Source organism: Opisthorchis viverrini (assembly GCF_000715545.1).
Source record: "Opisthorchis viverrini unplaced genomic scaffold opera_v5_149, whole genome shotgun sequence".
Taxonomy (NCBI): domain Eukaryota; kingdom Metazoa; phylum Platyhelminthes; class Trematoda; order Opisthorchiida; family Opisthorchiidae; genus Opisthorchis; species Opisthorchis viverrini.
The window spans coordinates 650,046-675,615 of NW_008751804.1; the positions used below are offsets into that span (position 1 = coordinate 650,046).

Sequence of the window (25,570 nt, forward strand, 5' to 3'; positions counted from 1 at the left end):
ATGCTTTACTTAACTTCTCAGTTTATACTTGCATTATTTGTCATTACTTGGATTACTCACCTAAACAGATGCAAGCAAAGAACGAGTCGTATCGTATCACATCAAGTTGATCAGTGCCTTCAGGGCGTGGAGTTTAGAAAATCTATCCGGTCTACCCAGTTCACCCATTTAATGGATCATTCAGTTTTGTGATTCTATCTGTGTTCAGAAGAGCGTTGTAAGTACATTGACCAAAACAGTGTTAAAAAAGCGACCCAACTTTCTTAAAGCGGGTCATACGGCAATAGTTGCAAAAGCCTAATCGGATAGTTGATTATTCGTTAAATTTTACAACCAACACTCTGTAACTGCAGTCACAACCTTTTTGGGAAAATATTAATGTGAAAGCTCTGAAGTTGTGCACAGACAGAATAAATTTACAGGTTTTTAACTATAATAGCCCAAGCTAACGTAGCACCATTTTAATTTGTGGCCAAATTTTCAGCTTTTTTCCATGATATGATGGCAGAACTTGGATGCTCAGTGTGATTGCTCGCATTCAGCAGCATGCTTAAGCTCTACAGCAATGTGTGCAATATATACTGGCTGGCTTTAAACTTATTGAGGGATTAGGCGATGAATCCTTCTAGACTCAATAAGCGTAGTGCAAAATGACTGCTCATATATTACGGACAGTCCACAAGGTGGTTTGCTTTGTGCGCAGTTCAGCTCTGCAATGAACCCGTAGTTTAGCTTATTGCTTCACATGATGGCGAAAAGTAATATTATGAACTAAGGACCTCAGCTTAACAAACATAGTGTGTGCAAGCGTGTTTAGAAACAAAATTACAATCAGAATGCTGAGGAGGCTGAGAGTAATCTTATAATGCAGTCAAGGAAAACCAACGAAACAATCTAGGAATTTTCCGCACTTCTCCCACACTGCCCACCTATGGCAACTTCAAAAATTCTTACGTACTCAGTGGACAAACAAATTTCTAAGTAGAATGAAACGTGAAACAAACAAAACTAATGTGCAACGTTGGTTTTTACCACAATAAATTTTGATGTCTACTTAAGGTCAACACTCTTTGATAAGTAGAAAATTTTTCATTTGCAATGAATAAACTCCTCCTGGAAATATTAACATCAAAGTGTCCATCGGTCTGCTGAGATAAGAAGGGGCGTGACCATTAAAGTCACTTCCATAGCGCACACTCATCCGACAATAATACGACTAAACAGAATTAGGCAGAACGTATTGCATTAATTGGTTTAAAACAGACGCTATGCTAATTTTGACTAAGTATGTGTATAACTCATCACAACTGGATTGCAAGCCGATACAAAGGTTTACAAGTCAGCGGAACGTTAATCGATATTCGTATAGACGCCACACCTGTGGTGGTATGTGCAGACGGGAGACTGTATGCTCGAAGATAGATATGTGAACGAGATGATGGTTCAAAATACACTGTCAAACACCTACAACAAACTTTTAATGAAAAAATAAAAAACAAGAGTGGACTCGAGTTGATCCAGACATAATTTCATTCTCTAACTCTTCGGCAGACAAGTGTACTTCATATTTTGAAGACTTCGGACATCCTTGCAAAAAATTTAAAGAATTCAGTTTTGTTTATCCAGTACATGGCCTCCAGTTGACTGGAACCTTTGAAAAAGCATACCTGATGGGATAGAATGGATCGTATCAAATATGCGCTCGCCCATACCATCTAGAACCACTGCAGACGAATGCGACCATTCATTATAATCCAGATTTTTCCTGATTTGACCTCATGAGTTCATGCTGATAAAAACAGTACCTAAATAAGTGTTCGTAAATCTCTAGAATAAATTTTGTTAAACTCGGCAGAATGACGCATTATATACTCCAAACGGCGCTTTAGATAATAACCTGCTAAGTCGAGCAATTTTAATGTAACATACATCCTAATCACCTCACTTCAGGGTTTCTCTCAAACGGAGTGTAACACTGGAGACAGTCATGGTGCCGCCTTTGCGACAAAACGCACCGGTACAACGAAACACAGGAACATCACTCTGCTTACATGCGTCCTATGTGATTACATTTGATAGTTGAACTTTATACGTCAAAGTTGCATTCAGTGTGCTCACGATTTCACGAAAAAGAAGAATAGTTGTAAGTAAAAGTGCGCCGCCGCTCAGCAGTCTAAATCAAACTATTACACAACAGGATACAGAAAATTTAGGCTAATTTATTTATAACAGCTTCCCTGGATAAATTCCAAGTGCAGCATGGATGTGCATAAGCAACATGATTAGCAGATAGTTTACTCTGACGAGTTTATCTAGGAGGCGGACACGAATTCTCGTGCAGTTTATATGCCGACATGCATTTGAAAAGCGGATTGCTACTGTTTAAAAGTTGGTGACTGGTAGCCAGAAGCATTCACACTGCAGAAAGTTATATGCACTAGCAAGTGCATGAAAAACTGGCAAAAGCGACACTTATAAATGCAAACTGGCAGCAAACGGCGGAAAGAATTCGCCGTATCTCGCGATCAAATCCACTGAAGACCCATGCAGACTAGAAAGAAACAGTCGATTTTCGTGGAGTCCAGTGTGGTGAAACCCGAGAGAAAAAACACTTAGTAATTTGACGGGCAGCCTAAACCTGACTGCGTGACAGTGAGCAGTAGCATTCGTTTTGTACACCGATGCACTGGGGCTGTTATACATCCGTCCATATTATAACTTGGTACAGATTTTGCCACAACTAAATGATGAAAAATGCAGCTGAGATTCCGATTTTGGCAGCATTCAGACCATTTTTCAGAACTGTGACTTGGTTCAAGCTGATGAAATATTAGGTAAAATTTACAGTTAAGGAAATGCAAGAGGGAAGTTACGCAGCTTTTACTCTCCAGCGAATGTTAAGGTTCTCATCCAATTGAAAACTGCCGAAATGCTGTCTTTTCTTGTTCAGAAATAGTATTTCGTTGAAGAAGATTGCTCATACGGAGTGAAGCAACTGGTGTCAGTTGAAAGATGGTGCAACGTACGGTTGTGAGTACCGCAAAGTTTGATACAACTATGTTAATGCAGTTGGGCAGATGTACTATTGTTGTGCTTTCTAACAGCTTCTGCAATACAGGTGCTATCCTTCTGCTTACGAATATCGGATGATGAAAGCCGGTAAAATTTTGTCAGGAAGCCGCTACCGAATAAATGCCAGCTGGAACTGCACCAAAGTGCAATGTTGTGCACTGTTTTATGGTAGATAATTTTGCTGTGCTATGGGCATTATTTTAAACCATAGTGTCGGGACTCCCTAAAGCCGCTTTAAGTCAACAAAATAATATAGGGTGTTTTGTAGATTATGACATAGTTGTGCTTCATGTGTTATTGTCAGGCGATACTCTAGGTCACGGTTCTGACAACAGATGTTGAAGTCAAGTTTATACATTTTAGGTGGCCATTCTGGGTTGGCACTCCTTAGAGGAATCTGGCCATCAAAACAATCATTTGGTTTGGCCTACGAAACGAGCTTCAGTAGCGAGCTGATAAAAAACTAGTAACTGGTAGTCTGGAAATACCTGGCGGTCCAGTACACAAATTTGGGATCCTGTCCTTTGTTGGAATCTTGTTTTGCCACATACGGAAACTGAATTTTTTCTTCTTTTGGAATTTGTCAGGCTGTTTTTTTTCACGAAATGCGTGTTCTATTTTAGGTGGTGCTTTTTATGTCTATCATATGTTTGAGATGATGTTTGTAACTACTTCTGGCAACTATTTCTGCCTAACCTAATGCTAATTTGAGTTTTCATGCCCACAACTTTAACCTGGGCGTTATTCTTTGATGGTGCCTAGTGAAGTGCTACTTGGGGTAATGTGTAAATGTGCGAAAATCCGCAAACGTTTTATTAGTTGGAACTGGTTTGTTCCTTAGCTACCCCTTGTACTTCCATGAGGCTTTGGTAAAGTGTTTTTTGTATGTGGTTGTTAAATTCCTACATCTCGGTGAAATAAAATGATGGAAATTCGTTTATCCCCTTTATCGTAAGTGGCGAAAATCCTCCAGTGTCCTGTTCAGGGCAGTAAGATCCCCTTGGACAGCCTATTTTCCGGGGAGAGATTAAGATGCGTATGGCTAAAGAGCATGTTTGGGACTCATAATCAACTTGGATAGCAAACCATTCGTATTGACACCAGTCACGGAGTTGCTGGTTGGCCTCTCAAAAAGCATCAGTTTCAGGCCAAAACTCATATGACCTCATTGAGATGATATTTACTAAGAAGTAGATTCTCGTGGTGGAACTGCTGTATACAAATTACGTAGGATGAATAGGTTTCACGCTAAGAGTAATACTAATAATAGTAGCTCCTTACGTCTTCAAAAACTGATATGTAACCCGTGAGAGAAACAGCCATGTGTAACAAGAGAAATGCTGTCTAGGAACCAAAGCATAAGAAACATTGGATGGCTATGTTCGCCGCAGCTTCCTACAAAGCACACAAATGAATACAGTGGTTTCATCTGTAACAATTCCTTCCCAAGGGTGAAGGGAATAAGAGAAAGGTGACTGCTCATTGCAGGTGGTGGCCCAACCAGTTTACTAACATGGAATTTTTCCTGTATTCAATATCACAGGACTTTGTTGAGCTACACAGCTTCGACGCAAGATTATCGTTGGCTGCTTGACACAACCGTATCATTCAGGATCAGGATATACAGTAGTTGGATTGATTGCTGAAGGCTTCTGAGCTTCGCTGACGCGTCATGAACTAACTATTCCTGGCTCGCCTTCAACCAAGGTATTTCTGGGTGAATAGGACTCCGGAAGTTAAACGGCTCTGTGGCGCACGGTGTATGTGGCTTAATTAACGTAACCTGTACGGTGTGGCTAGCTTGACTACACAGAGATAATTGCCCTCCACCAAAACCGTGTGGCGTACCTCAGCATCACATATTCAATGTCCACTCTTAACCCAGATAATATCCAGGAAGCACTGATGGTAAAATAAGAAAGCCCTCAAAGAGCCTCCGAATTCAACGACTACCCCTCTGATGCATAAAGCCGGATGCAGCGGACCGGAGCGGTGTACATTCTACACCCGATAACAAATCTAACGTCAAACGAACACAAAAAGGCCGGATATTGGTAAACGCTACCCTAATCTTCCCATTTCAAAACGTGATGTTCTTCTTTGCCAACAGACTGGGAATTATGCAGTCTTTTGAGAAGTCAAACTCATTTACAACAGCAATCGGTTCATCTGTTGTGACATGAATGTTTCTGAAAGTGAGATACACGCGGAACAATGCAGCCGAATTATTTAGACAGTTCCAGAGATCCAAGAACAGCGCTAACGCCAAAGTCATCATGGTCTGTCAACTAACGCTCTAGGTGCGATTCACACTTCAACTTATTACAGGTACTCGAAGGTTACTTAATCAGCATATGAATAAGGAAGTTAAAGAGAGTAGGAGGTCGACAGCATCCCCTCTCGATACTCTATATTATGAAAGAATGACACCGAAGTCTTCATGGGAAGAGGCATATAGGGAGTTTACAAGAGACAAAATTCATTTGAAACATCTAACAATACCAGAGACCGTCACAACTTGTGACAATCAATTGAGTAAAAAGTAGCTTTCAGACGAAGATAAACGACTGTTGCTGTTCGTAAGAGATTGTGAAGGCACCTTTAAAATATGACCGATGAAACTTTGTCCAGAGCAAAGGGGCTTAAATCTCAGAAACTTGAGTCTCGATGGTGGACTAACCTGCATAGGATAATAACATGAGAAGACGTGGAATCTAATGGTTGCTAGGTTGCCTTGGTGCTTTTTGCCTAAGGCACGGGCTATTGATAGACATGCGACTCACTGCTGTGGCATTATATTGTATCGATATTTTACCTCCACCTCGGTATTTGGGAGTAACGTTGTTTTACTAACAAATAGAAATTTGTCATTTACTTTGAAAAGTCCGGTATGCAAACCGTATACATTTAGTTCTGTTTTCGGCTAAATTAGAGTGACTCTTGACATCTGAACACAAAGAAGACGATTTAAAAAGCCGTTGCCCATCCTTTTTCAGTCGTCATCTAAAACCGCTATTTACATCATAGTCACAGGATGGGTGAGGACAGCATTGCTGTTGTTGCTGGATTGGTACCCATGAATGAGCACTAGGGATGATGTCGGAGATCTGGAAACACTTGTATGTTCAATTGAAGCTAAACTATACGGAATCGTTGTTTTTTGGTATCTTCCGGTTTAAAAAATTTCTAAGCAATCTAAATTTGCACTAACCATAGATAAGTTGATTATCATCAATTAGTGGGGCGAAAACACTGAGGGTCTGGTTAAGATTACCAAGCTTTACTGCATTCGGTGGCAAAAAACAATCCGGAATGCCACTGAAATAACTAGTAAAGCCGGTGCTCGGATTTGAGTTAATTTATTTTCCAAATGCTTACGTGCAGAAAGAAGAATTTGTTCCGGTGCGCTTTAAGGCCTTAGAGCAAATGTCAACAGATTCAGAGAATTATCCGTGTACCAGTACGCCCATCGTTTATACTGTTATGCACCAAGTGCTCTAGTAGCCATACCATCACTAAACTAGGCAATTTTTGTCCGATAACGTGACTTTTGCAACCCGTAGGTAAGGATGCACCTGAATGTTATACATAAAACCACGGTTGTGGCTTATTGACCGCTTTCGAAAATACGCTTGATGTGCTTTTGTGGTGCGGGCTTCCACATCGCATACCGCTGTTTAACTTACATTCAGCAGAAATGAGATCGCGGGCTATTCATCTTTATGCAGCTTTAGGTATTTATTACGGAAAAACTTTTTAAATATTCCAGACGTTCATTTTTCTAACTCTATACCCACCGGCTATTAGATCTTAACGTACGTTCTTTCCCTTGATTATGTTTTTTTCAAATTGGCCATGAAAATGAAGAAAACAGTATATTTTCACCAGTGACGCCATTTCAACGTAGACCATTACCAGGTGGCTCTAATCCATGATAGGTCCAGTCAGCGAGAAAATACTGAAACGTTTCATTTTAGGATACTGTATTACGAGGCTTAAATATCTCTCATCAATTCTCGTGATATAAAGTCGTTAGAGGATTTTGCAGCCAACATTGTGAGGCTTACTTGACGCAATCTACTAATTACAGGGTTGCGAAAAATTCGATATTCCGTGTGTTCAGCTAAACTATTCGTTTAATAGAATTTCAGGAACTATGCCTGCCTGCCAAGGTCCCAGATGGACAAAGGCGGTCGTAAAATACCGAGCGATTTTGGGCAAATTTGTAAGGGATGAGGACCGACAGTATACTTAGATATAGTGAATATAAAACTAAATCAAAGGAGAAACCCTGTTGGTGTCGCACATGAAGTTCGAAATGATGAATGAGAGGTTTGGTTAATCTTCCCATCAAACTTTGAGTAATTTGCGAGAAGGGTTTTTCTGTCATCCCAGCGTTCTTGTTTTAAACCGGATAAATAGACATGAGTTTGCTACCGATACATGTAATAGAAAACCTAATTATTTGTGCTGAGAGCTTGAGACACATGAAATCAATCACCACACACTTTTTAGTAGTGCATTACTTGGAGTACCACAGTGTAATAAGTAGATAATACACGTTTCCAATTCCAGAAGTACTTGTCACAAATTGCCAGACAAAGGTTTCCCCACAGGGTGAGGTTACCGAGATTCTGTTGTTGACTAACACCGACTTGAAGTCAAAATTTTGCAATGCCTTTCACAAAAATGTATTTTGTTTACACACAAAATAAAGATAGATGAATGATGGGTTTTTAGCCCTCTGACTCTCATACAGTGTGCGCAGCATATGTTACGCACACGTTGCCATTCTGGCGCGCCATTCACTATTCCTTCAATTACAAAGCTGAATGGTCTGCACGACTAGCCTGGTAATCAGACGGTGTCATAGAATTCCACACCGTTATATTCACTGCCCGAAACAATGACAGTGACTCAGCCCTAACGTAAAATGCCTTCATCAGTGGCAACACGCATGTTATTCGACTAGCAAACAATGAAAATTGGTTCCGAAAGTTGAGTAATTTTAAATAACAACAGTTTTGTTATCATGGTAGCATGGTAGCGACAAAGGATTCACCGTATGTTGGTGTAACCAGAAAAGTAAATAGTAGAATATGTCACACTTCGGACTAAGGTAAATCGTTTGTTACTAAAAGCAAGCGAAACGGATCAGAAATCACTTCATCTGCTTGTACGTTCGAAACCAACCAAAGGTCGCTTACGAGTGATCTAAACATCTGTTATTTCGGCGAATAAACTAAAAAATAAATCAACGTGAGACAATCAGGTCAGTATTCGAGGAGTTCAAATGTTATCACAATTGTGCGCAGTATATGCAACTGCAAAACATCATGTACTTTTCCATTTAAAGCCGCTTCACGGTTCATAGATTTCAAAGAGGTTGCGAACACCGGAAAGTAGCTCGAATTTCAGCGCAGTAATCTATTTGTACTAGGAGAAGCATGGAGCAGTATGCGCCGAATAGATTCCCAATTGCTTTACAATATAAAACATAATCAGAGAAAAACGGAGGAATATTTTGTTTATCAAATCTCCAGCAAAATCAGCTGAGGCTCATAGGATTAGAGAAAGTCCTCTATTTTTCCGTATGTCCTTCGTCGTTGGCAAACTTCGTCCCAGCTAATCTACGTTTAAATAAAATTCAGCACTTATCAGAGGTCATTCCGTCAGGCTCATACTTTCCTCCTCAAAAGTGGAAATTTTTCCGACACATTCGTTTGAATCTCTAGCTTGTGTTCCGTTTGTCATTTGGTTTCATATAACCAGATTTGTGACTAAACGTGCGGTCGTGCAGGACTTTCAGGCCTAACACAAACAATAGAAGTGCAATTTCAGGTTGGTTTTTTAGAATAATAGGTTTTAGGGGAGAGATTTGCTTGTACTGAAGGAAATTTCTTTCCTATCAATGTCGTCTTTTGGCTTCCTTCTTTATGAAGAATTGCTTCTCATAACAGAGCGGCGTAGTGGCCGTTATAATGCCAGCCATAATAATTTGGAAAGCAAAGTTTCAAGAAAATCCAACTTGTCTGGAGACAAGCAGCCTTTGTTTCAGTGATAAATAAATAATCAGACCATTCTGTTTACTTAAGTACGGCCTCACGAACCTACCGACGAAGATTCAGTGGTTAATTACGTTTACATCCATGAACTCCGCAACTCTGAACTGATAAATAAATGTAGCTAGGATTAAGAAAACCAATGTGAAGGTTATTCATTTCAAGAAATTTCAATGTCAACACCACTGGTATCAGCCATAAGACAAGACTACTCGTCAGACTAAACAGAAAGCCTCTAGTTGATACATCTGAACAGAATTCATTGTGGCATTTGGTTTATTGTTAAAACGTCGGGTGAAGTCGTTTCCACTCTAAGTAGAAAAGTTTGACGAAGCGCAAGCTTGACGAAAGCCAAAGTCGTTTGTGATATATATATGGTGATGCAGTAGTACGTGGTTTAATAGTATATTAGTATATGGTGATTGAATTCACGTCACGATAGTTCGCACTAGGAGGTCAACCAAACCATGCTGACCTACGTTTGTAAGTCGGAGGGTTTCTTCATGTTAAGAAGAAAAGAGGCCTCTGAAATTACTTTCTGATAATTTGGATAGCATATCTCATCTTGTTCATTTTGTCCCTACTTATTGCTGAGAAGTTTTGATACGGAGTAAAAAAAATAAATCTTCCAGCTGTAGCACCCTTTCAGGGCATAGCTGTAATGCCACACGAAGGAGGCACGAGGGTTGAGATAACGCCAGGTCGTCCAAGCCTAGACAGAAGTCGAGTGATAGAGGTCGGGTTCGAACCACGGACATTTCGGTCAGTAAATTCGCGCTATAATCACTTGGTCCTTCTCGCCCCCTTGAAACGGAGTACCTTATATCGTAGCAAACTAATCATATACAGGCGATCGGAATTTGCCATGCATCTTTCAGTACGTTAGAAGTTTGTATAAGGATTGGAGCAGCCAAACACTCAACGAAATAGGTTTAGGCTCTCTGGTATCTAATAAAGTGGAACGTTTTATTTCTACAACTCCAATGGTGCTACAGTTTAGATAGGTGCAACGTGTGCTTCCATTCTCCTTTTATTCAATGCTTGAATGTTCTTTATCACTGTACTTTATTTTTCCCTTCAAGGTAAATTTAAAGCAGAATTTCGGGCCAAAATTTTGCGCGGTAATGTAGCAGCCAGTTACGTCGAATGCAAAGAAGCAGAACCCCCAATCACATGGGTTCATGTATCTAGCACGAGCGTCTCTGCCAAATAATAATCATATTTGATGTTTTAAGAACCCACACGCATACGGCACTGAAAACGAGGCACCCAAGTTGTGACAGCGGGTCTTATCCTGCACTGACTAGGTTAACCTTCTGTTGAGTGCCCCAACTACGATTTCAGGGTACGACAGCAGTTGAATTAACTGGACACTCCACGGAATAATTTGGGTTTACATTACTATGGATGTGGGTACATGCATCGAGCAATATAGTTAAGATACCCGTCAAAAAAAGGCACTAAATTTTGATGAGTAGCACTATTAGCCAATGCGGTAATAGCTGAAACACTGATCGCTTCAAACTTACGCAGAACGAACAAATGAACAGCTTCGGTAGCCACAGCCATCCTAATAAACTCTGAGACCTCATTGCTAGGAACAAACAGTACGAAAGAGTTGATTAAATAGGTGAGAACCCGGTCGCAGTGCAAATATTTGCACCAGACACCGTCTCACGCATTTGACCACGAAGAAAATAAATCGCCAATCCAACTAGGTTGCGCGCACATTTCCAACGTATTATTTATATACTTTGAAAAATTTATGACCTACCGGATAGGCAGGAAAACATCAATGTCTGTCAAACTTATGTATTTATATATGACTGACGAATGGAACTGAATAACCTATTCCTTTTTTAATTCACAAAGCAACCGAGTGTGCCAGAATCAGGACATTTAGATGCCTTTCAAGTTTACCGATCAGATGTTATAACTAATAGCATCAACAAAATCACTATTTTGGGAGTTACTACGCACAGTGTCACAAATGACCGAATGCAGCTGATTCCAGGAGTAATGGAGATAAAATCCAATGGAAGACCGCAAGTAACGGACGAAATTTTGTATTACCTTACGTCACCAGTCATGAGAAAAACTGACATGGGGTAAAGAAATGTACTTTGCTGTCCAAGACACAAAGGGTTATGAGCACTAAAGGATTTACTGAGGAAATATGCGAACCAAGGGCGCACTGCAGAATGACCGTGGTTCGCAGTTTCTTGGCAATAAAAGCATATTTCATTGGAAAATGGATCTGTTGCTTTTCAGGATGCAACGCTTCCAGGTTTGAGGAAATCAAAACCTTCTGCCAGTGAGAGTTTGTTGTTGACCTGCATACAAACTACAAAAACTTAAAAATGAGGTCATTGGATATGGCCGTATGGCTGTTCTACCCCATGAGAATAGCTGCAGATAGGAAATGGCAGCTGCAAGTCGGCCTGCAAGCGTTAAAATGAAAATTATTTAACATTTTTGGCCACAATTTTATCTGCACTACCAGACTCAATAGACATTTTGTGTATTCCACTTTCCCTCAATGTGACGAAGCAATACATAGAATTGATAGGAGTGAGGAGGAACCAGCCATTTGTCACCATGCTTTCGTGAGTATCAATGAGCTATATGGTACTCAAACTCACGCCATATTCATCCGCGCTACCAAGCCACACACTACTACTACTAAGCGCTAACCAAGGTAAATCAGTCTTTCCAGGTGAATATTGTTCAGCTCGGAAAAAAACCCATTGCTCAGTCTCATCGTTTCTTTTTGCATTTGCCCGTGAGATTGACGGACTTTATATTCATCGAAGAACGTTAAAATGCAACCTAAGTCAACTAACTTGCTATACGCATAGAGTAAAAAATTCTATTATGGTAAGCTGAGTAAATTGTGCTGAGATAACAGCTCAAGGTAGATCAGTGATTAAAGCTCGGAATTACTGGCCAGAATATCAGCGGTTCCAATCCAGGCTTGGAATCTAGAATGCTCCTGGCAAGATTTGAGCAGCCACGTAGCGGCACAGCCCCAGTGCTTCTATTGTATGACAGAGTGGTTATGCATCAAAAGCGTTGCAGCCGAGTCACTATTATTTATCATTACTCACGGTAAGTTAAAGCAAAACTTGATATTCTGAATAGTGTAAAAGGGTTTAGGACGGAGAAGTGTAGGGCAATCACAGTTGAGAGTTCCTGGGTGTTCGTATAAAAAATACTCCTATAAATAGTTTCGTTATATGATGGTGAAAGCTGAAACCAATGATTCGAAACTTCGCTTTCTAAAAACGTCGGAGGAAAGTTGTGAGAAACCAATGCATGGCTTTTTACATGTAAGCCTTCCGATTTCGCTACACAAACAGTCGAAAAACTGTATCACCGAGCTTGATGAATAAAAATGACTAGATTAAAATTTCATTTTGATCGATTCTCCACTGGATGGGCTTGAAATTTCGCCTCACATCCTGAAGGTCCTACGTGAGAAATACAATTAAAGAGGTGAGATAACTTGTACAGTGCGGCATAATCAAATTTACTGACCTCAAATGTTTAGAAGTTAAAATACTCGCGAGCATTGTCGCTGGCGTCAGTACACCAGAATACTAAGTAAACCACAAGCCAAAAATTGCAGCAGTTGGCTGATTATTTTAGGTCCTGAGAATTCTCTTTTACATAGCCATCCTTCAAAAACAGTGTCTTTTGTGTGCCTAGCAACCCACAACGTTTGAAATTTCGTGATGCATTTCACACACTGCCCGTAGCAACAGCACTTTTATTCTGTTTTGCCAATGGTTGAACACTTGAATTTATGTATTTTTTGCATAAATGTCCAACGAGTTCGTGATTATTTTTGAAACAGACTTGCATTTTTCCACATATGATTTTATAGTATTTTGAAATCTATTTCGACGAAAAATAATTGCTTATGTCATTTTAGGGTGATTACAATGAGAAAATCCAAGGTAAATTTTGTGACCCGATCGTAAATGCAAAGAATATCTAGAGCCTGTCCAGCCTTTGGAAATCCGTGGTCTCGACATCACTGAAATTGTGCAAAATGATCCGTTGCCTTCAACGTCGACAATTAATGAGAACAATTTAATTTGGTGTGCTGTTACACTTAACAGCCTTGACTGTAAGCATGATGCCCATTGACTGCACCAAATCTACGACTTGTGGCAGTTACCCAACATAACGTAAGGTGACAACGGCAGTCTGATGGGTCATTCTGTCTTTCAAGAAACTAAAATTTTCTTCAAAATTAAAAAAATAATTCTTATACCAATGGTGAGAGATGTTTAAACTGCAGTTCATCTAGATTTACACCCTTTTTGTGACGCTAATTGCGATTTATTGTAGAATAAATAGATTATATCTTGGTTCGCTAATAGCCGAGTAATACGAGCACATTACTACGTATTTTGAAGGAAAGGCATAACAGCACCCTAAATTGAAGTTGGCGCCCGAAAAGGAATAAAACTCAGAAAGTAGAATATTTCAATAGAAATCAAAGTACAAAAGTGAATGTGGAATCCTACTCATCGTCAGTATTAATTTGCACCGACAAGTCTTTCGGTCACCCTTCAATGTATCCTTGAAGTTCGTAACCAACACTGTTGCTTAACTAGCTTCGAAAATTCTTTTTAAAATAATTTTGGGGTCAGCGTCAAGAGATCCATCAGCTTACTAACAAAAAACTGAAACGAAGGCATATAGAACTGCGCTAAACTAAAAAATACATAAACCTATTCGCTTCCTAAGCAAAAGATCAGATTTTTGGTTGTACAATTTGTACCCTTTTCATCGAAATTCAGTGGGTTGTTTTATCGTGTCGATGGACGCACAATTTTTACTAGTAATTAGAACAAAATAGGTTAACGGGAAATTTCTGTGCGCTTGAACTGCCAACTAAAAGTAATTTTGCCCGGTAAAACAAAGGTAGTAAAATGATCGGTGTTATGGTTTTATTAAATCAATTGCTGACTTGTGGTCATTGAAAATAACGCTGAAAAGCCTGCCGCATTTGATATAGCGAATAATAGAAAGAAAGAAAAAACGATACACGCGTCCGTGGATTACTTAAATCTTTGGAAATGTGGACAAAACTTAGGATGCTGATGGCAAAAGGAATCACTTTAAATCATTTGCTTTATTCTGACTTCTTGCAACTTAGCATGTAGTGCAAGTTTATTCCTCTCCTGTTATGCTCAGCAATTTGGTTCCAAATGAATAGTTAGTCATTGTTCTAGAATGATCTCTTTTGATTGAAGAAACACTAACTTTCCCCTAAGTTTCCCCGAATCGTTCAAAGTGGCTAAATTGAGTGGAAATGTAACTACCAAACATTTCTATTTCTTTTTTCTCTCATAGCATATGACGGCCGCAGAGTGGAATGTCAAACATTTAGAGCGGTTGATATGTTGGCACAGATAGCAAGCTTTCAGAAAAGTATCGACAAAAAATACGCTCCGTCCAATCTGACACTCACTCGGTGCAGTTTCCCACAAACATATGTTTAAACCAGCTTCAAGAAGTTTTCAACCGTCTTCTTCCGTCTTCATTCGTAAACGTTAAACGCGCTGAATCCAAACACGGTCTTTTACGAACATATCAAGTTTAGACGCATACTAAAGGCTGTTCATTAAATTACTTGTGTAATTCACAATTGAAATGGTCTCCACGGTACGGTAACTCGTATCATTATTGTTCCAACATTTTTACTTGAATCCAAGTTGCAAAGGTCGTATGTTGTATCCAGTTCAAAATATCAGGTAGATTTGATAGCCTACACAGTTTTGTAACTGACTGCTGGTGCTTTTGGGTATCATGGTATCACATTAACTAAGATTAATAACTGGAAACCTGATGCCGTACTGGCTGACGACTGGCCCCGCTACCATTTTGGGTGCAGAATCGATTTATCGTCGAGTTTCAGCTACAAGGGATTTGGCATGAAACGCCTGACGTAAATGTACTTTTTAATCGTACCAGCCAACCCACAAGACATGTATGCACTTCTTAAAGTTAAATGTCTCCAGTGTGATACAGCTGTTATCGCACTTTATGTAGCACGGTGTTCAAAGTTATCGAAGGCTTACAAGATCTAATACACTCACGAACGTGACAAAATATGCTAAGGAGATCTACTTTACCAGCAGCTTGAAGGTTCAACGGCGTTATAACTGTTGCTTTTCAATGGTATAGGGAAACAAATTTTGGTCCTTGTTTATTAGAATTGTCTTAGGAATAGGCTATGCAATGCTGCTTAATCTGTGACGAAGTCTAGGCAGCTGACGCTCTAGCGCGCCAGAATTTTGTGATTGGAAAACTAGGCCAGAAAGAAATACAGAAAGAACTCAGATGATTTTGGCGCATATTGAATTGAATTTCGTCGCTTCGTCATGTCTGCCCAACATACTTGGTCAGTTACAATTCGAAAATCCATCTCGGTCTCACAGTGGAGCAGCTGTCCACTTCCTTTAAAAACGTTAGGTGACATGTCTGGGTTTTAGCCCTTAAAGAATTAACATCAAGTTCAAAACGTTTGTCGGAATATTGGTACCACAAGTGCATTTATTAGATGTTGATCAGGGAAAAGCAACACCAAACCGCGCACTGACGACACCCTCTTGCTTGGTGAAGAACCTTATGCAAACCTAATGCCAAGCTAGAAGAAAAGAACACTCATGTAAAAGAAATATGTGAGAAAAGACAATTCGTACTCCAGTCTAAATAAGGAACTGTTGTTAGTGCATGTGCTGCATTACCGTTAATTTACCATTAATTTGATCCTGTGTACCAATATGCAGCCACAATTAACCGTAATAAATTAGGGGCTATCGGGAATGATATTTAGTTCCTTTTTCCCGATGAACCCTGAAGAACACCGAATCACACTCTGGTCGCACATCCTAGCGGAGCTACGTGTTTTCGTGTACTTATACTACCTAGCAGCTCCACGGTGCACACCAACTTGTCACATCAAAAATAAAAACATAGTAATTCCCGTTTTAGTGTATCTTTTTAGTTTATTTTGTGTCCCACCTGTCAGGATACAATGTATGGTTCAAAGCTCTGACGTTATTGTTATCTGTAAAAAATCAAATCCAGTATATTTTCTGACCTTAACTAAGCTGCCTTGTTTGAAATTTGACCTTCCAAGGGAAAAAGAATGTTACTCGCAAACAATGGCATTGTCAAAAAGGCGCGTTTTCCAGAAAGTCCAAACTGTGCAAAATAGAGTCAACCAATAAAATCTGTACCAATTTCTATAGAAACATATCTCAGTTTTTTAGAGCTACCTGAAAGAATGAATCGCATTCTATCTTATGAGAATGTGACAGTAAGAAGAACGGGCATACACATTACGGAAGCAAAGGCATTACCGAATCAAAATGTCAACTTGTTTTCTGGCTATGCAGTCCAAATTATTGTTTGAGTGCCCGCTATCACCGCTTTCCCTGTGTTTGTAGTACGCGGTGGCTTGTTGCCCGACCTTAACCATGCACCTATGTTTACTTTTTGTTACGAAGCAACAGCCAGGGGAGTAGGGAATTCAATGAATTATTTCATTTCCTGAGAATACAAAACAGAGCTGGAAAGAACACCTTAAAGAATTCAGCGAGTAAATTGATGAATGGCAACCACTTACGTGACATAAACTAAGCTATGGGTGAACAAGTGCACAGTACTGAAAATATCAATAATTCAAATCCTGGAGACTATTTTTACGTGTTAATATCCACGTGTAATTCCAATTATGTGATGAGGCAGTGAATCACAGAAACTTAAGGAAGAGCACTGCAGGACGCGAGGAACTGAGATCGTTGATAATATGTTGGGCAGTTAATTTATGCATAACTAGGTGCAAATCTGTGAATAGCAAATGCAGCACATGGAGAATATTCTAAAAAGGTATTTCTGAAGGGAACTCACAAAAAGGATATGTGAGTCATTCGAAGGTCTTTGTTCGGTCAAACCAGTATCAATCGTTCATCTATCTACTTCAGTTGTCAACACACATTTAAAAGAAATTTATTGAGACACCAACTTTTACTGTATGTTTACTCTACCTAGTGCTAAAGAATTATGTGAGAGCCTCAAATATTTCCCAAGAAATCTGTTTGTGGCAGTGAGGACCATTTAACAAAGAATGGGGAAAGTGCCATTGAGAAGAATCAAACCTTTCCAAATCACTTTGAAATTACACTATTGAAGTTAGCCAGTTGATTAGCTGTGTGACTGTCACGTCGAACCAAAATTTCACATAAAACCACACAGTAGTTTAATTTGCATCACCGAATACACAGACATTTAGAATATTACAAGGCGGTACAATCCTCAGGACATTGACCTGCACTCAGAAGCTTGCAATATTACCACTATCAGGTGTGTAACACACTGAAAACACTTCTCTATAATCCATTTGAATTCTGATGTTACGTAAACTGCTGGACCGATGCTGAACAAAATATGCTTGCCTGCCTTAGGGACAAACGCTTGCCAAATATAGCCTATAAATACATCAAACTTTGGTAGGCAAATTCAAAACTGCATGATTTTGCCAGATTATTTTTGTAAAAAACGCACAAACAACGACAGATCAAGATATACCATTATACGGAAGCAATAACCAAACAGGTTATGCAAACCCTTATCTGTATGGATAGAAGGTAACTATAATCCGTGTTGAGTTTTCTCAGTAAAGGGGATGAAAACTTTGCCGAATACAACACACTAGCCAGTAAAGACATTCAGTATGCCTGACTTGGTTGTCTTTTGCTCTGGATAATAACTTCTTACTACTTTTCAGTAATTTTGTCCTTTTTCTCAACGCGCTTATGTAAGATTTGCATCTCACCGTCCCTCTAACAGAAAAGTGGTGCGTCTTTGAATGTGTAAAAGGTTAATTCTGAAGGAAATTATGACCATTTGCAGCTGGGACACTGAACAAGCAAATACGACTATTGGTCGGACAGAACGGTCGAAAAAATCCCAGTCAAAGAGGTGCCAGCCAGTTATTAAACAAAGCGTGGAAGCTTGTCTTGTTAAACCGTATGGCTAACAGGACACACAAGTATCATGCTAATATCTCAACAAAAGTACGCGAGCTAACATTATAAAAATATCCACGTTACCTAAGGAAAGCTTCAGACAGTCTCCCTAAATATCAACCGTCAAGTGAATTTTCATTCATCTTAATATAGACCACTCACGTTAAACCAGAGAGTTGCTTACAATTCTACGTACCTTCCTCTGGTTAACAGTTTGTGACTAGAGGCCAGAGCTTGATCAAAGTAATCTTAGACCAGGTTGGAAACTGAAGAGAGAAAGAGAGTAAGAGTGCCTGAAAACCGTAACCAGGCAATTAGATAAAAATCCATACTGCCTCCGCGATTTAAACGGTGAATTAAAAGATAAGCCCTGCCACGCACACCTAGTTGAAGTTTAAGTAAACATTGTGAAACGCTGAATCAACAGAATGCAAAAAGAAACGGAAACTAGAAAGCTGTAAAGCCATTTGCGTGCCACGTTATCAATGTTAGTAACGACGCAGTGAAGCAAGCACTTATGGAAGGTCAATTATTTCAGCAAAATTCTATCGAGCAGGCTTCACTTAGGCCGGGTGGTTTTCAGTGACCTACAGCGAGATGATTCATGAAATGGCATTCCGCTACAAATGGCAATATTACTCACTGTTTCAAACTGGCTTAATTCTGATGCCCAGTGCATCCTTCCTGAAGCTGCAAAAGTAAAGCTTTTGTACCACCAATGGAAGCACCACGAGTAAACAACCTATGCTTAATTTCTGAGTTGTTTCAACTTGAATTTCTCCCTTCGTAAAACGGTAGGAACTGCAGAAAATTGATCTACAGACTGTGAAATGGAAAGTTCTCTTCTTGGACAGCGTTGGGATCCGATTTCAGAGGATTGAGTGAAATAGTGACTCTTCAATGTGGGGAATGAAATGCTGTTATTTTCAATATCCCGTCTCTTCAAGAGCGAAGATCATGAATGTACAGTTTAGTTAGCTGGATAAAACAGTCTACAAGTAATTGAAGTGTATCACTGGTTGCCTAGGTTCCAGAAGCAAACCCCTGAAAGGGTGAGTGCATTCAGGAAGCCACTGCGGCGATTCACTCAGCGACCAAGGGCATACAATAATACAAGGGCATACGATAATTAAGAAGCAGCTAATCAATCCCTGTAGGCCAAAAACTCTTTTTGAGGTAGATAAAGCCAAGACTAGATTGGCTGGGTTGAAATCACTGAAAACCAAAGTACTTTAAGAGATTTTATTCGCATCGTAAAATCTTATGCTTGTGTAAGTGATATATGTGGGGCTAGTCGGTAGCAGTTAAAAACTTATAGCTACTGTCACTCCGACAATTCCACCATCTGCAGCAGACAAAGACACTTCCAAGTGTTGAATGATGACCAAAAACCCGAGAAGGAGTAAATTGTCCGAAGGTGAGATCCGTGCCAAACGCACCACCTGCACATGAATGGTGAGCTGAATTGTTCAGCCGTAGGGTGCACAACGATTCCAGTACAAGAGCCGATCGACTTACACATTTTAAAACACGCTTTCACCATGCCATGAATGCATTCGAGTGCCAAGATAGATTAGGTCTGCCAACACACATCGGACACTTATTGAAACGCAGCATTAAACGGCTACTTTTATTCACCATGGTTTATCGTAATGCTTTCGGTAAGAAGGCAAGATCAGGAAATTCAGATTATCCATGTATTTTACAGCCCAAACTCAATGTGCTTCGAGAACTGTATTTGATAGTGAAGGGTCAGATTTCGGGTGCTCTCAATATGCTAATTCTGTGGAAGTCTCATGCTCTATCGCCCAACTTGTTCGGCGAGATTGTTTCTTCCGACTAAACAAAGCTAATTGATCTGCTCCAAAACAAGCCCTGCTCTAGCACGTACCCCAAACCACTTTGTGGTAGAGGCGGCAGGCTGCTTTCTTGCTAGTGACCTTAGTTACATACGTACATGTTCCCCTAATGGCCACGTCGTACTTCAGCTGGAATTTAAGGCAACAATGAGTCATTTGGTTGACACTTGAATTGGGCAGACCAATCATTGAAATTGGTAAGGCAACAATGAGTCATTTGGTTGACACATATGAAATGAGCAGACCAATCATGTGAAATTGGTCGACTGAAGCCAGGCTTATCACTTTGACCTTAAATAAGGGAAGGAATCGGGCAAACCTACACAAAACAACACGAGTTTGTTCCATCGAAAGGCATTCATCGGAACAGCCTTCGGTTATTGAAATAGCTGCGTCCAAAAAACTCAGTGCCGAAACGCTAAGCGTGAGAAAGGTCTGGGAAGATAAGATATTTCGACAGTTAAAACGTAAGATTACTGGTTAAACGACGTAAAGGGATTGATCTAGATATCAAAGAGGCATCCGCCAGGACTATCAGGAGAGCTAGGTTGAATCCCAAAGAATATTTGAGCTGTGTGCAATCAAAATGGTATGGAGAAACAATGAAATGCGGAAGAATAGGTCAAAGTCGGAGCGGACTATCAAATATGGCAGCGAAACTGTAATCGCCAACACTTTCTAGACTTTGAGCCACTTTGTTTGAAAGCACCTGTTTGAAATGCATGAACATTCTGACATCAATTCATCCACCCTAGACAACAGTTGCCAAACTGTCAGGCTGGAAATTTACTAGGATCCACTAAACTCATGGCAGGTAAATGCGTCATCAACCCAGAAACGCTCTCCATTGTTAACGCGATGAGCTTTTAGCAACGGTTCGAAACAGTGAAGTATAGGTTGAAAGGTCCAGTGTTGGGTTAACCAAGCATTCTTCTTGAATGAAGACAACAGATTTGCGGGCAGTTTGTCAAGCTCGTTAAACAACCAATAACTTTACCCGACCTACCAATATTCCACGATAACATCTCCGGTCAGCTTAGCCTTTCTGGATGAAAACCGTTCTACTGCGGCCTATCCTTGCAGTGAAAACTCGAAGTGAGTTACACTGTGTCACATATATCATGCTAAATTGGTCTCTAGTCTTTCTCGCCAAATTTTTCCTTCAACAAAATTGGTGGCCAAAAAACGGTATTTGTGTAAATTAGACAATAAGAAATTTATATCACCATACACTCCTTTTTTAAGATCATTTGCGGAAAAGGGGGCAGAATCAGCAGGCTCGCAAAAATATTTACACTCTGGGACGAAGAACTTGAATGCTTTGACCATCTTCATTCTGAACACGGTGCATATGTTTGCAGTGTCAGTACACACAGACGTTAAGCGCGTGCTTCGGTTTGACCCTAGTGGAATGCGTAAATAATTTTTTTAACAGCGACTTGAAACTGGCAGTCGAGAAAATCCTTGAAAAAAGTCCGAAACTTGTTTCTTATTGGCACACCCTAGTAAACTCCTTAGGTGTCTGATGGATAGGTCGGCTACTCATGCATTTTTGTTACAATGGATGTAGTTTATTGGGTTCCTAAAATTTTGGTATCCTTTCTACTGCAGCATTTTTACTTTGCTTAAAGGGCTCCCATTTATCAAAGGTCACGCTGATGAAGACAGTAAAGAGGTTCGAGTCAGTCGAACCATTCGCGTTTGGAGAAAACTTACAAGTTGATTGGTATTCTAAATTTTTTTAAACCAGGTATCATCAGCACAGGATTTAGGTGAGTATAATCCGGATGTAGGTCGAGTGATCGAGTGCTTACTTCAGCATATTATTTTAAGTTCAGCGTGCAAGGTATCAGTTGTAGCCCTGGACACGTTAAATCTCAGCATACGCCATTGATCGGAGATTCATTCAGCTGACTGGTAAACAAAAGTGATTGTCGTAATCGTAATCTGCGGCATAAAAATGGCCGGAGAAATTGCACAGAAGTTCATGCTGCCAACATGAAGCTTACAATTTCATTCCTTCAGATAGTGGGATTGGTCGCCACATTAAAAAATCAAGCAACAATGCAGACTAACTAAGAAAAACATGAATATCTGGATCCAGTTAGTTTTCATACTAGTGCGCTTAATGGATTTCGAGCCAATAACTAGCATGATTGACGCTTTGTCAGCCATTTCATACAGTGTACGAAAGTTGGTATTATTGACGATATCTAAACAATAATGATAAGCTGTTGCTGTTTAAAAAAATCATTTGTTTGGCGCCATATTACACTAAGAGTACTCTTATCAAACAGAAGTAAACTGTGTGCACATTTTGTATACACAATATCCAATTTGATTGATTTCCAAGATAATGACTTACGAGCTTTGCACGGGTCCAGCCAGGCACTATTGGGATAAAGCATATATAAATCCTTTTCTGGTTCAAATATCACGCCTTTCGGGATGATGATTTCTTCTCTTTTCACAAATCTTGTCGTTGAACTATTCCAAACAGGAAACAATCTCGGTTTCCGACGGTCTCGGTGGAACAACGTCTGGTTCAGTGGGTCGAAAGACGATGATTTGTCTTTGATGCTCTTGAACGAGCGAAGGATGCCGAAGTAAACGTGGTCTGTGGGATATATGACCTCTGACTGTCTCCCTGCCATTTTTACAGTTGACGTGTTTGGTTGTCTTGTGACCAAATCTCCATAGGTCATGACTGGTATACAAACCACAACCCCAAATAGGAATAAGTCGAGGAATGTCATAGCGCTTCTCAGTTGCCTGGTAGATGTTTTAGTATGTAGAAACATGTAGACAAGACAAGCGTGTTTGTGCTATTGGTGACAAAGCGACGTCCTGTGTCCATGCCACTCAATGTGTAACTCGCTTGTTGGCACGCCAATCCAGGTAAAGCGTATCGATTGACCGTTTTGTGCAATGAATCACATAAACCAAAGCTGTGTGGTGCTGGTGGTAGTGGTCGGTGTGCCACAACATATGTTTACACTATGTCTTCGTCCCACCACCACCAAAGTTGGTTGATATGTATGGCATGAAGGGTGAACTGTTCGACAACCAAAGGCACTATGCACCGAGGAGCAAGACGTAGTTAATCTCGGAAGAATTCGACCGAGTCCGGCTGCAAGTCCAAGAAAGTAGTTATTCGCCCATTTCACCCACTTACTGTCAAGCGCCTGCGCCACAGAATATAAACAGTTTGAATGTGAACCTGGTCACCGCAATATTGCACATCCACGCGGAAGCGACTATAAACGGACACTGCAAGAAGTGGCCAATGGTGGCCAATCGAATTACGACCAGTGGTTTGACGACAAATAGCTCAGTCGTGATTGGATGATTCAAAACAACATGACTACATGCAGTTGATCTCACCGGCCGCCAGTTTCTGATTACATTAAGACAAAAACAGTGAAATTTTACCACACTGGTATTCAAAGGAGTCTCACTAAAGGCTGGGGGCGACATATTTCCTTAGAACGATTTACACACGCTGACGCCAAATGCAGCCTGCAGAAAAATTGTTTATAATTCGGACGCTACATTACACTGACGTGTCTCGAATAAGGCAGAACGTGTAGCGGATAGCCGGCGAAACTCAATTAATTTTCCCATTTTGACTTCTAATGAAAATTTCTTATGAAGATTTGCTTGAGAATGTGATCGCCGTTACGCGGTTCATTGGGAGTTTCGGTACATCTGAGCGAAAATAAACTCATTCATTCACATAAACCGATGGTGTCGCACTTCTATTCGGCAATGGAAGATAGTTTTCTGGTGTATGATGCTAGACCTGAAAAGTGAAACTACACAGAGCTTTTCTAAAAATGTGTACGGTGCTTTATTGCTTGCAGTTCATAAACACAGGAACTGAAAAACTTTTCCTGCAATGTGTTGCTATGCGAAGACATTTTACTCAGTGACAATGGGCAGTGCTACAGAAGTACTTGGCTTCAAGCCGGATTTTCCACTGAAAATGCGTTAACTAAGAATGCCATGGATAAGAGATTCCGTTTATGAAATAGTAGCCATTCACAATGAACTACGATGGTCTCCCAATGACAGTTATCTCATGTTGGGATCCCCCTAAGCTGATGAGCACCGCTGCCTTTGTCTCCGAAATTTAACTACTTTCAAAATGGTAGAAAATTATGAATTTTAAAATTACCCTTAAATTTCTAGATCCTCAGGCCATCTTATCCAACTGGGAAGTCAGAAGAAACGCTGCTTAGCGCTACAGTCTTATGTATGGCAAGCAATATTTGAATGCAATAGTTAGGACATTGATTATCTCTTAGAGTACAGTACAAAAATTTCAGACTAGTTTCGCTTACGTCAACGTCGTTGCGCATTTTCAACGGGATAACTGGTTGCAGATGACGAACTTTTTAGGGAAACCTGTCATAAGCAAATTTTGCCGTCCGTCTTGTTACAGCTCACCGTGAAGTATGGACCCAAAAAACATGGTTGTATGTGGTCCATGATAAACAATAAAGACTCAAAAATTTCTCCGTTGACTGCTCAGATGTGTATCAATCCACCATTTATATTGTTTCGGGTCCCAGGAGGATCATTCTTGTTGCTACGCGTGAATGCCAGTCTCCAGAAGAGACTTTGAGGGCAGTCCATAAACTAATGCGAACGTATGAGAGCTATTTCCTTTGAAATGGACGAAGGCAATGAATTCCGTGCTTGGGCTTTTAGTGAAGACTACTGGATCTCAAAGTAAATTAAACAAATACGCATTTCGTAGGTCGAAATTTGCCGTCAAGGAAGGGTACTTTGACTCCCGTATTGATTAGCCACCCAAATTCTAAAAACCGTCGGGATCGTTGTTTATGACCAATGTATTACAGACGTAAGAACATACATTTGGTCGATAAGATGGTCTGCACAGCGCTAGTTGTGTTGAATCGAAGTCTATATTACCACAGGAATATTTGATGTGAAAATTTGAAGTGGATCAGAGTTCTACTTATCACCATGGTGGATGTCCATCTTTGGTGGTGAAATGAAACGATGGTTTACAGTTCTGAGTTGGGAAGTGCTCCTATTGTCTCCTGGTTGAGGGAGGCTGATAACCCTGGAGGGCTGGTTGAATGAAGCTTACAGTATGTCACTTCTGTTTTTTAATAATATAAATGAGTTCAATTTGGAGTAGCATGCATTGCATCCAAGAGCAGCACCGAATAACATACATTGAGTTGTGTCCTAAGTTCTCCATCACAACCGGGTGTGGCTTCCTCTATCTAGTAATTTGTGCAGCAAAATATAGTATCACCTTCAGCAATAGCACCAGCAGTGTGCCATCAGAATTGGATCGCAAATATTTCAAAGAAGCAAGCAAGAGTCACCTAATTAACCTGTGATTTGTAGCCCGACCGTTTAATCGTTTAAATTGTGTAGTGAGAGTTATTTCTTCCTAGTGTCAGACGACTACTATGTGATAGTGGGTAAATTATCTACCATGTCTGCGCTTGCTAGTTGCTCGGTAAGGCTCTTGTCAGCTGGGATTTCA

General features: G+C 40.1%; 1 protein-coding gene across 1 annotated transcript in view; it reads right to left on the reverse strand.

The window, feature by feature from the left end:
• Positions 1-23,260, reverse strand: part of T265_06819 (hypothetical protein) — a gene marked incomplete at both ends in the record, with an annotated part of 91,798 nt that extends 68,538 nt beyond the window's left edge. The window contains one exon of the mRNA XM_009172193.1: positions 22,409-23,260. Within this exon, the coding sequence (XP_009170457.1) occupies positions 22,409-22,844 (436 nt within the window). The remainder of the gene's footprint in view (positions 1-22,408) is intronic.
• Between the last annotated feature and the right edge of the window lie 2,310 nt (positions 23,261-25,570).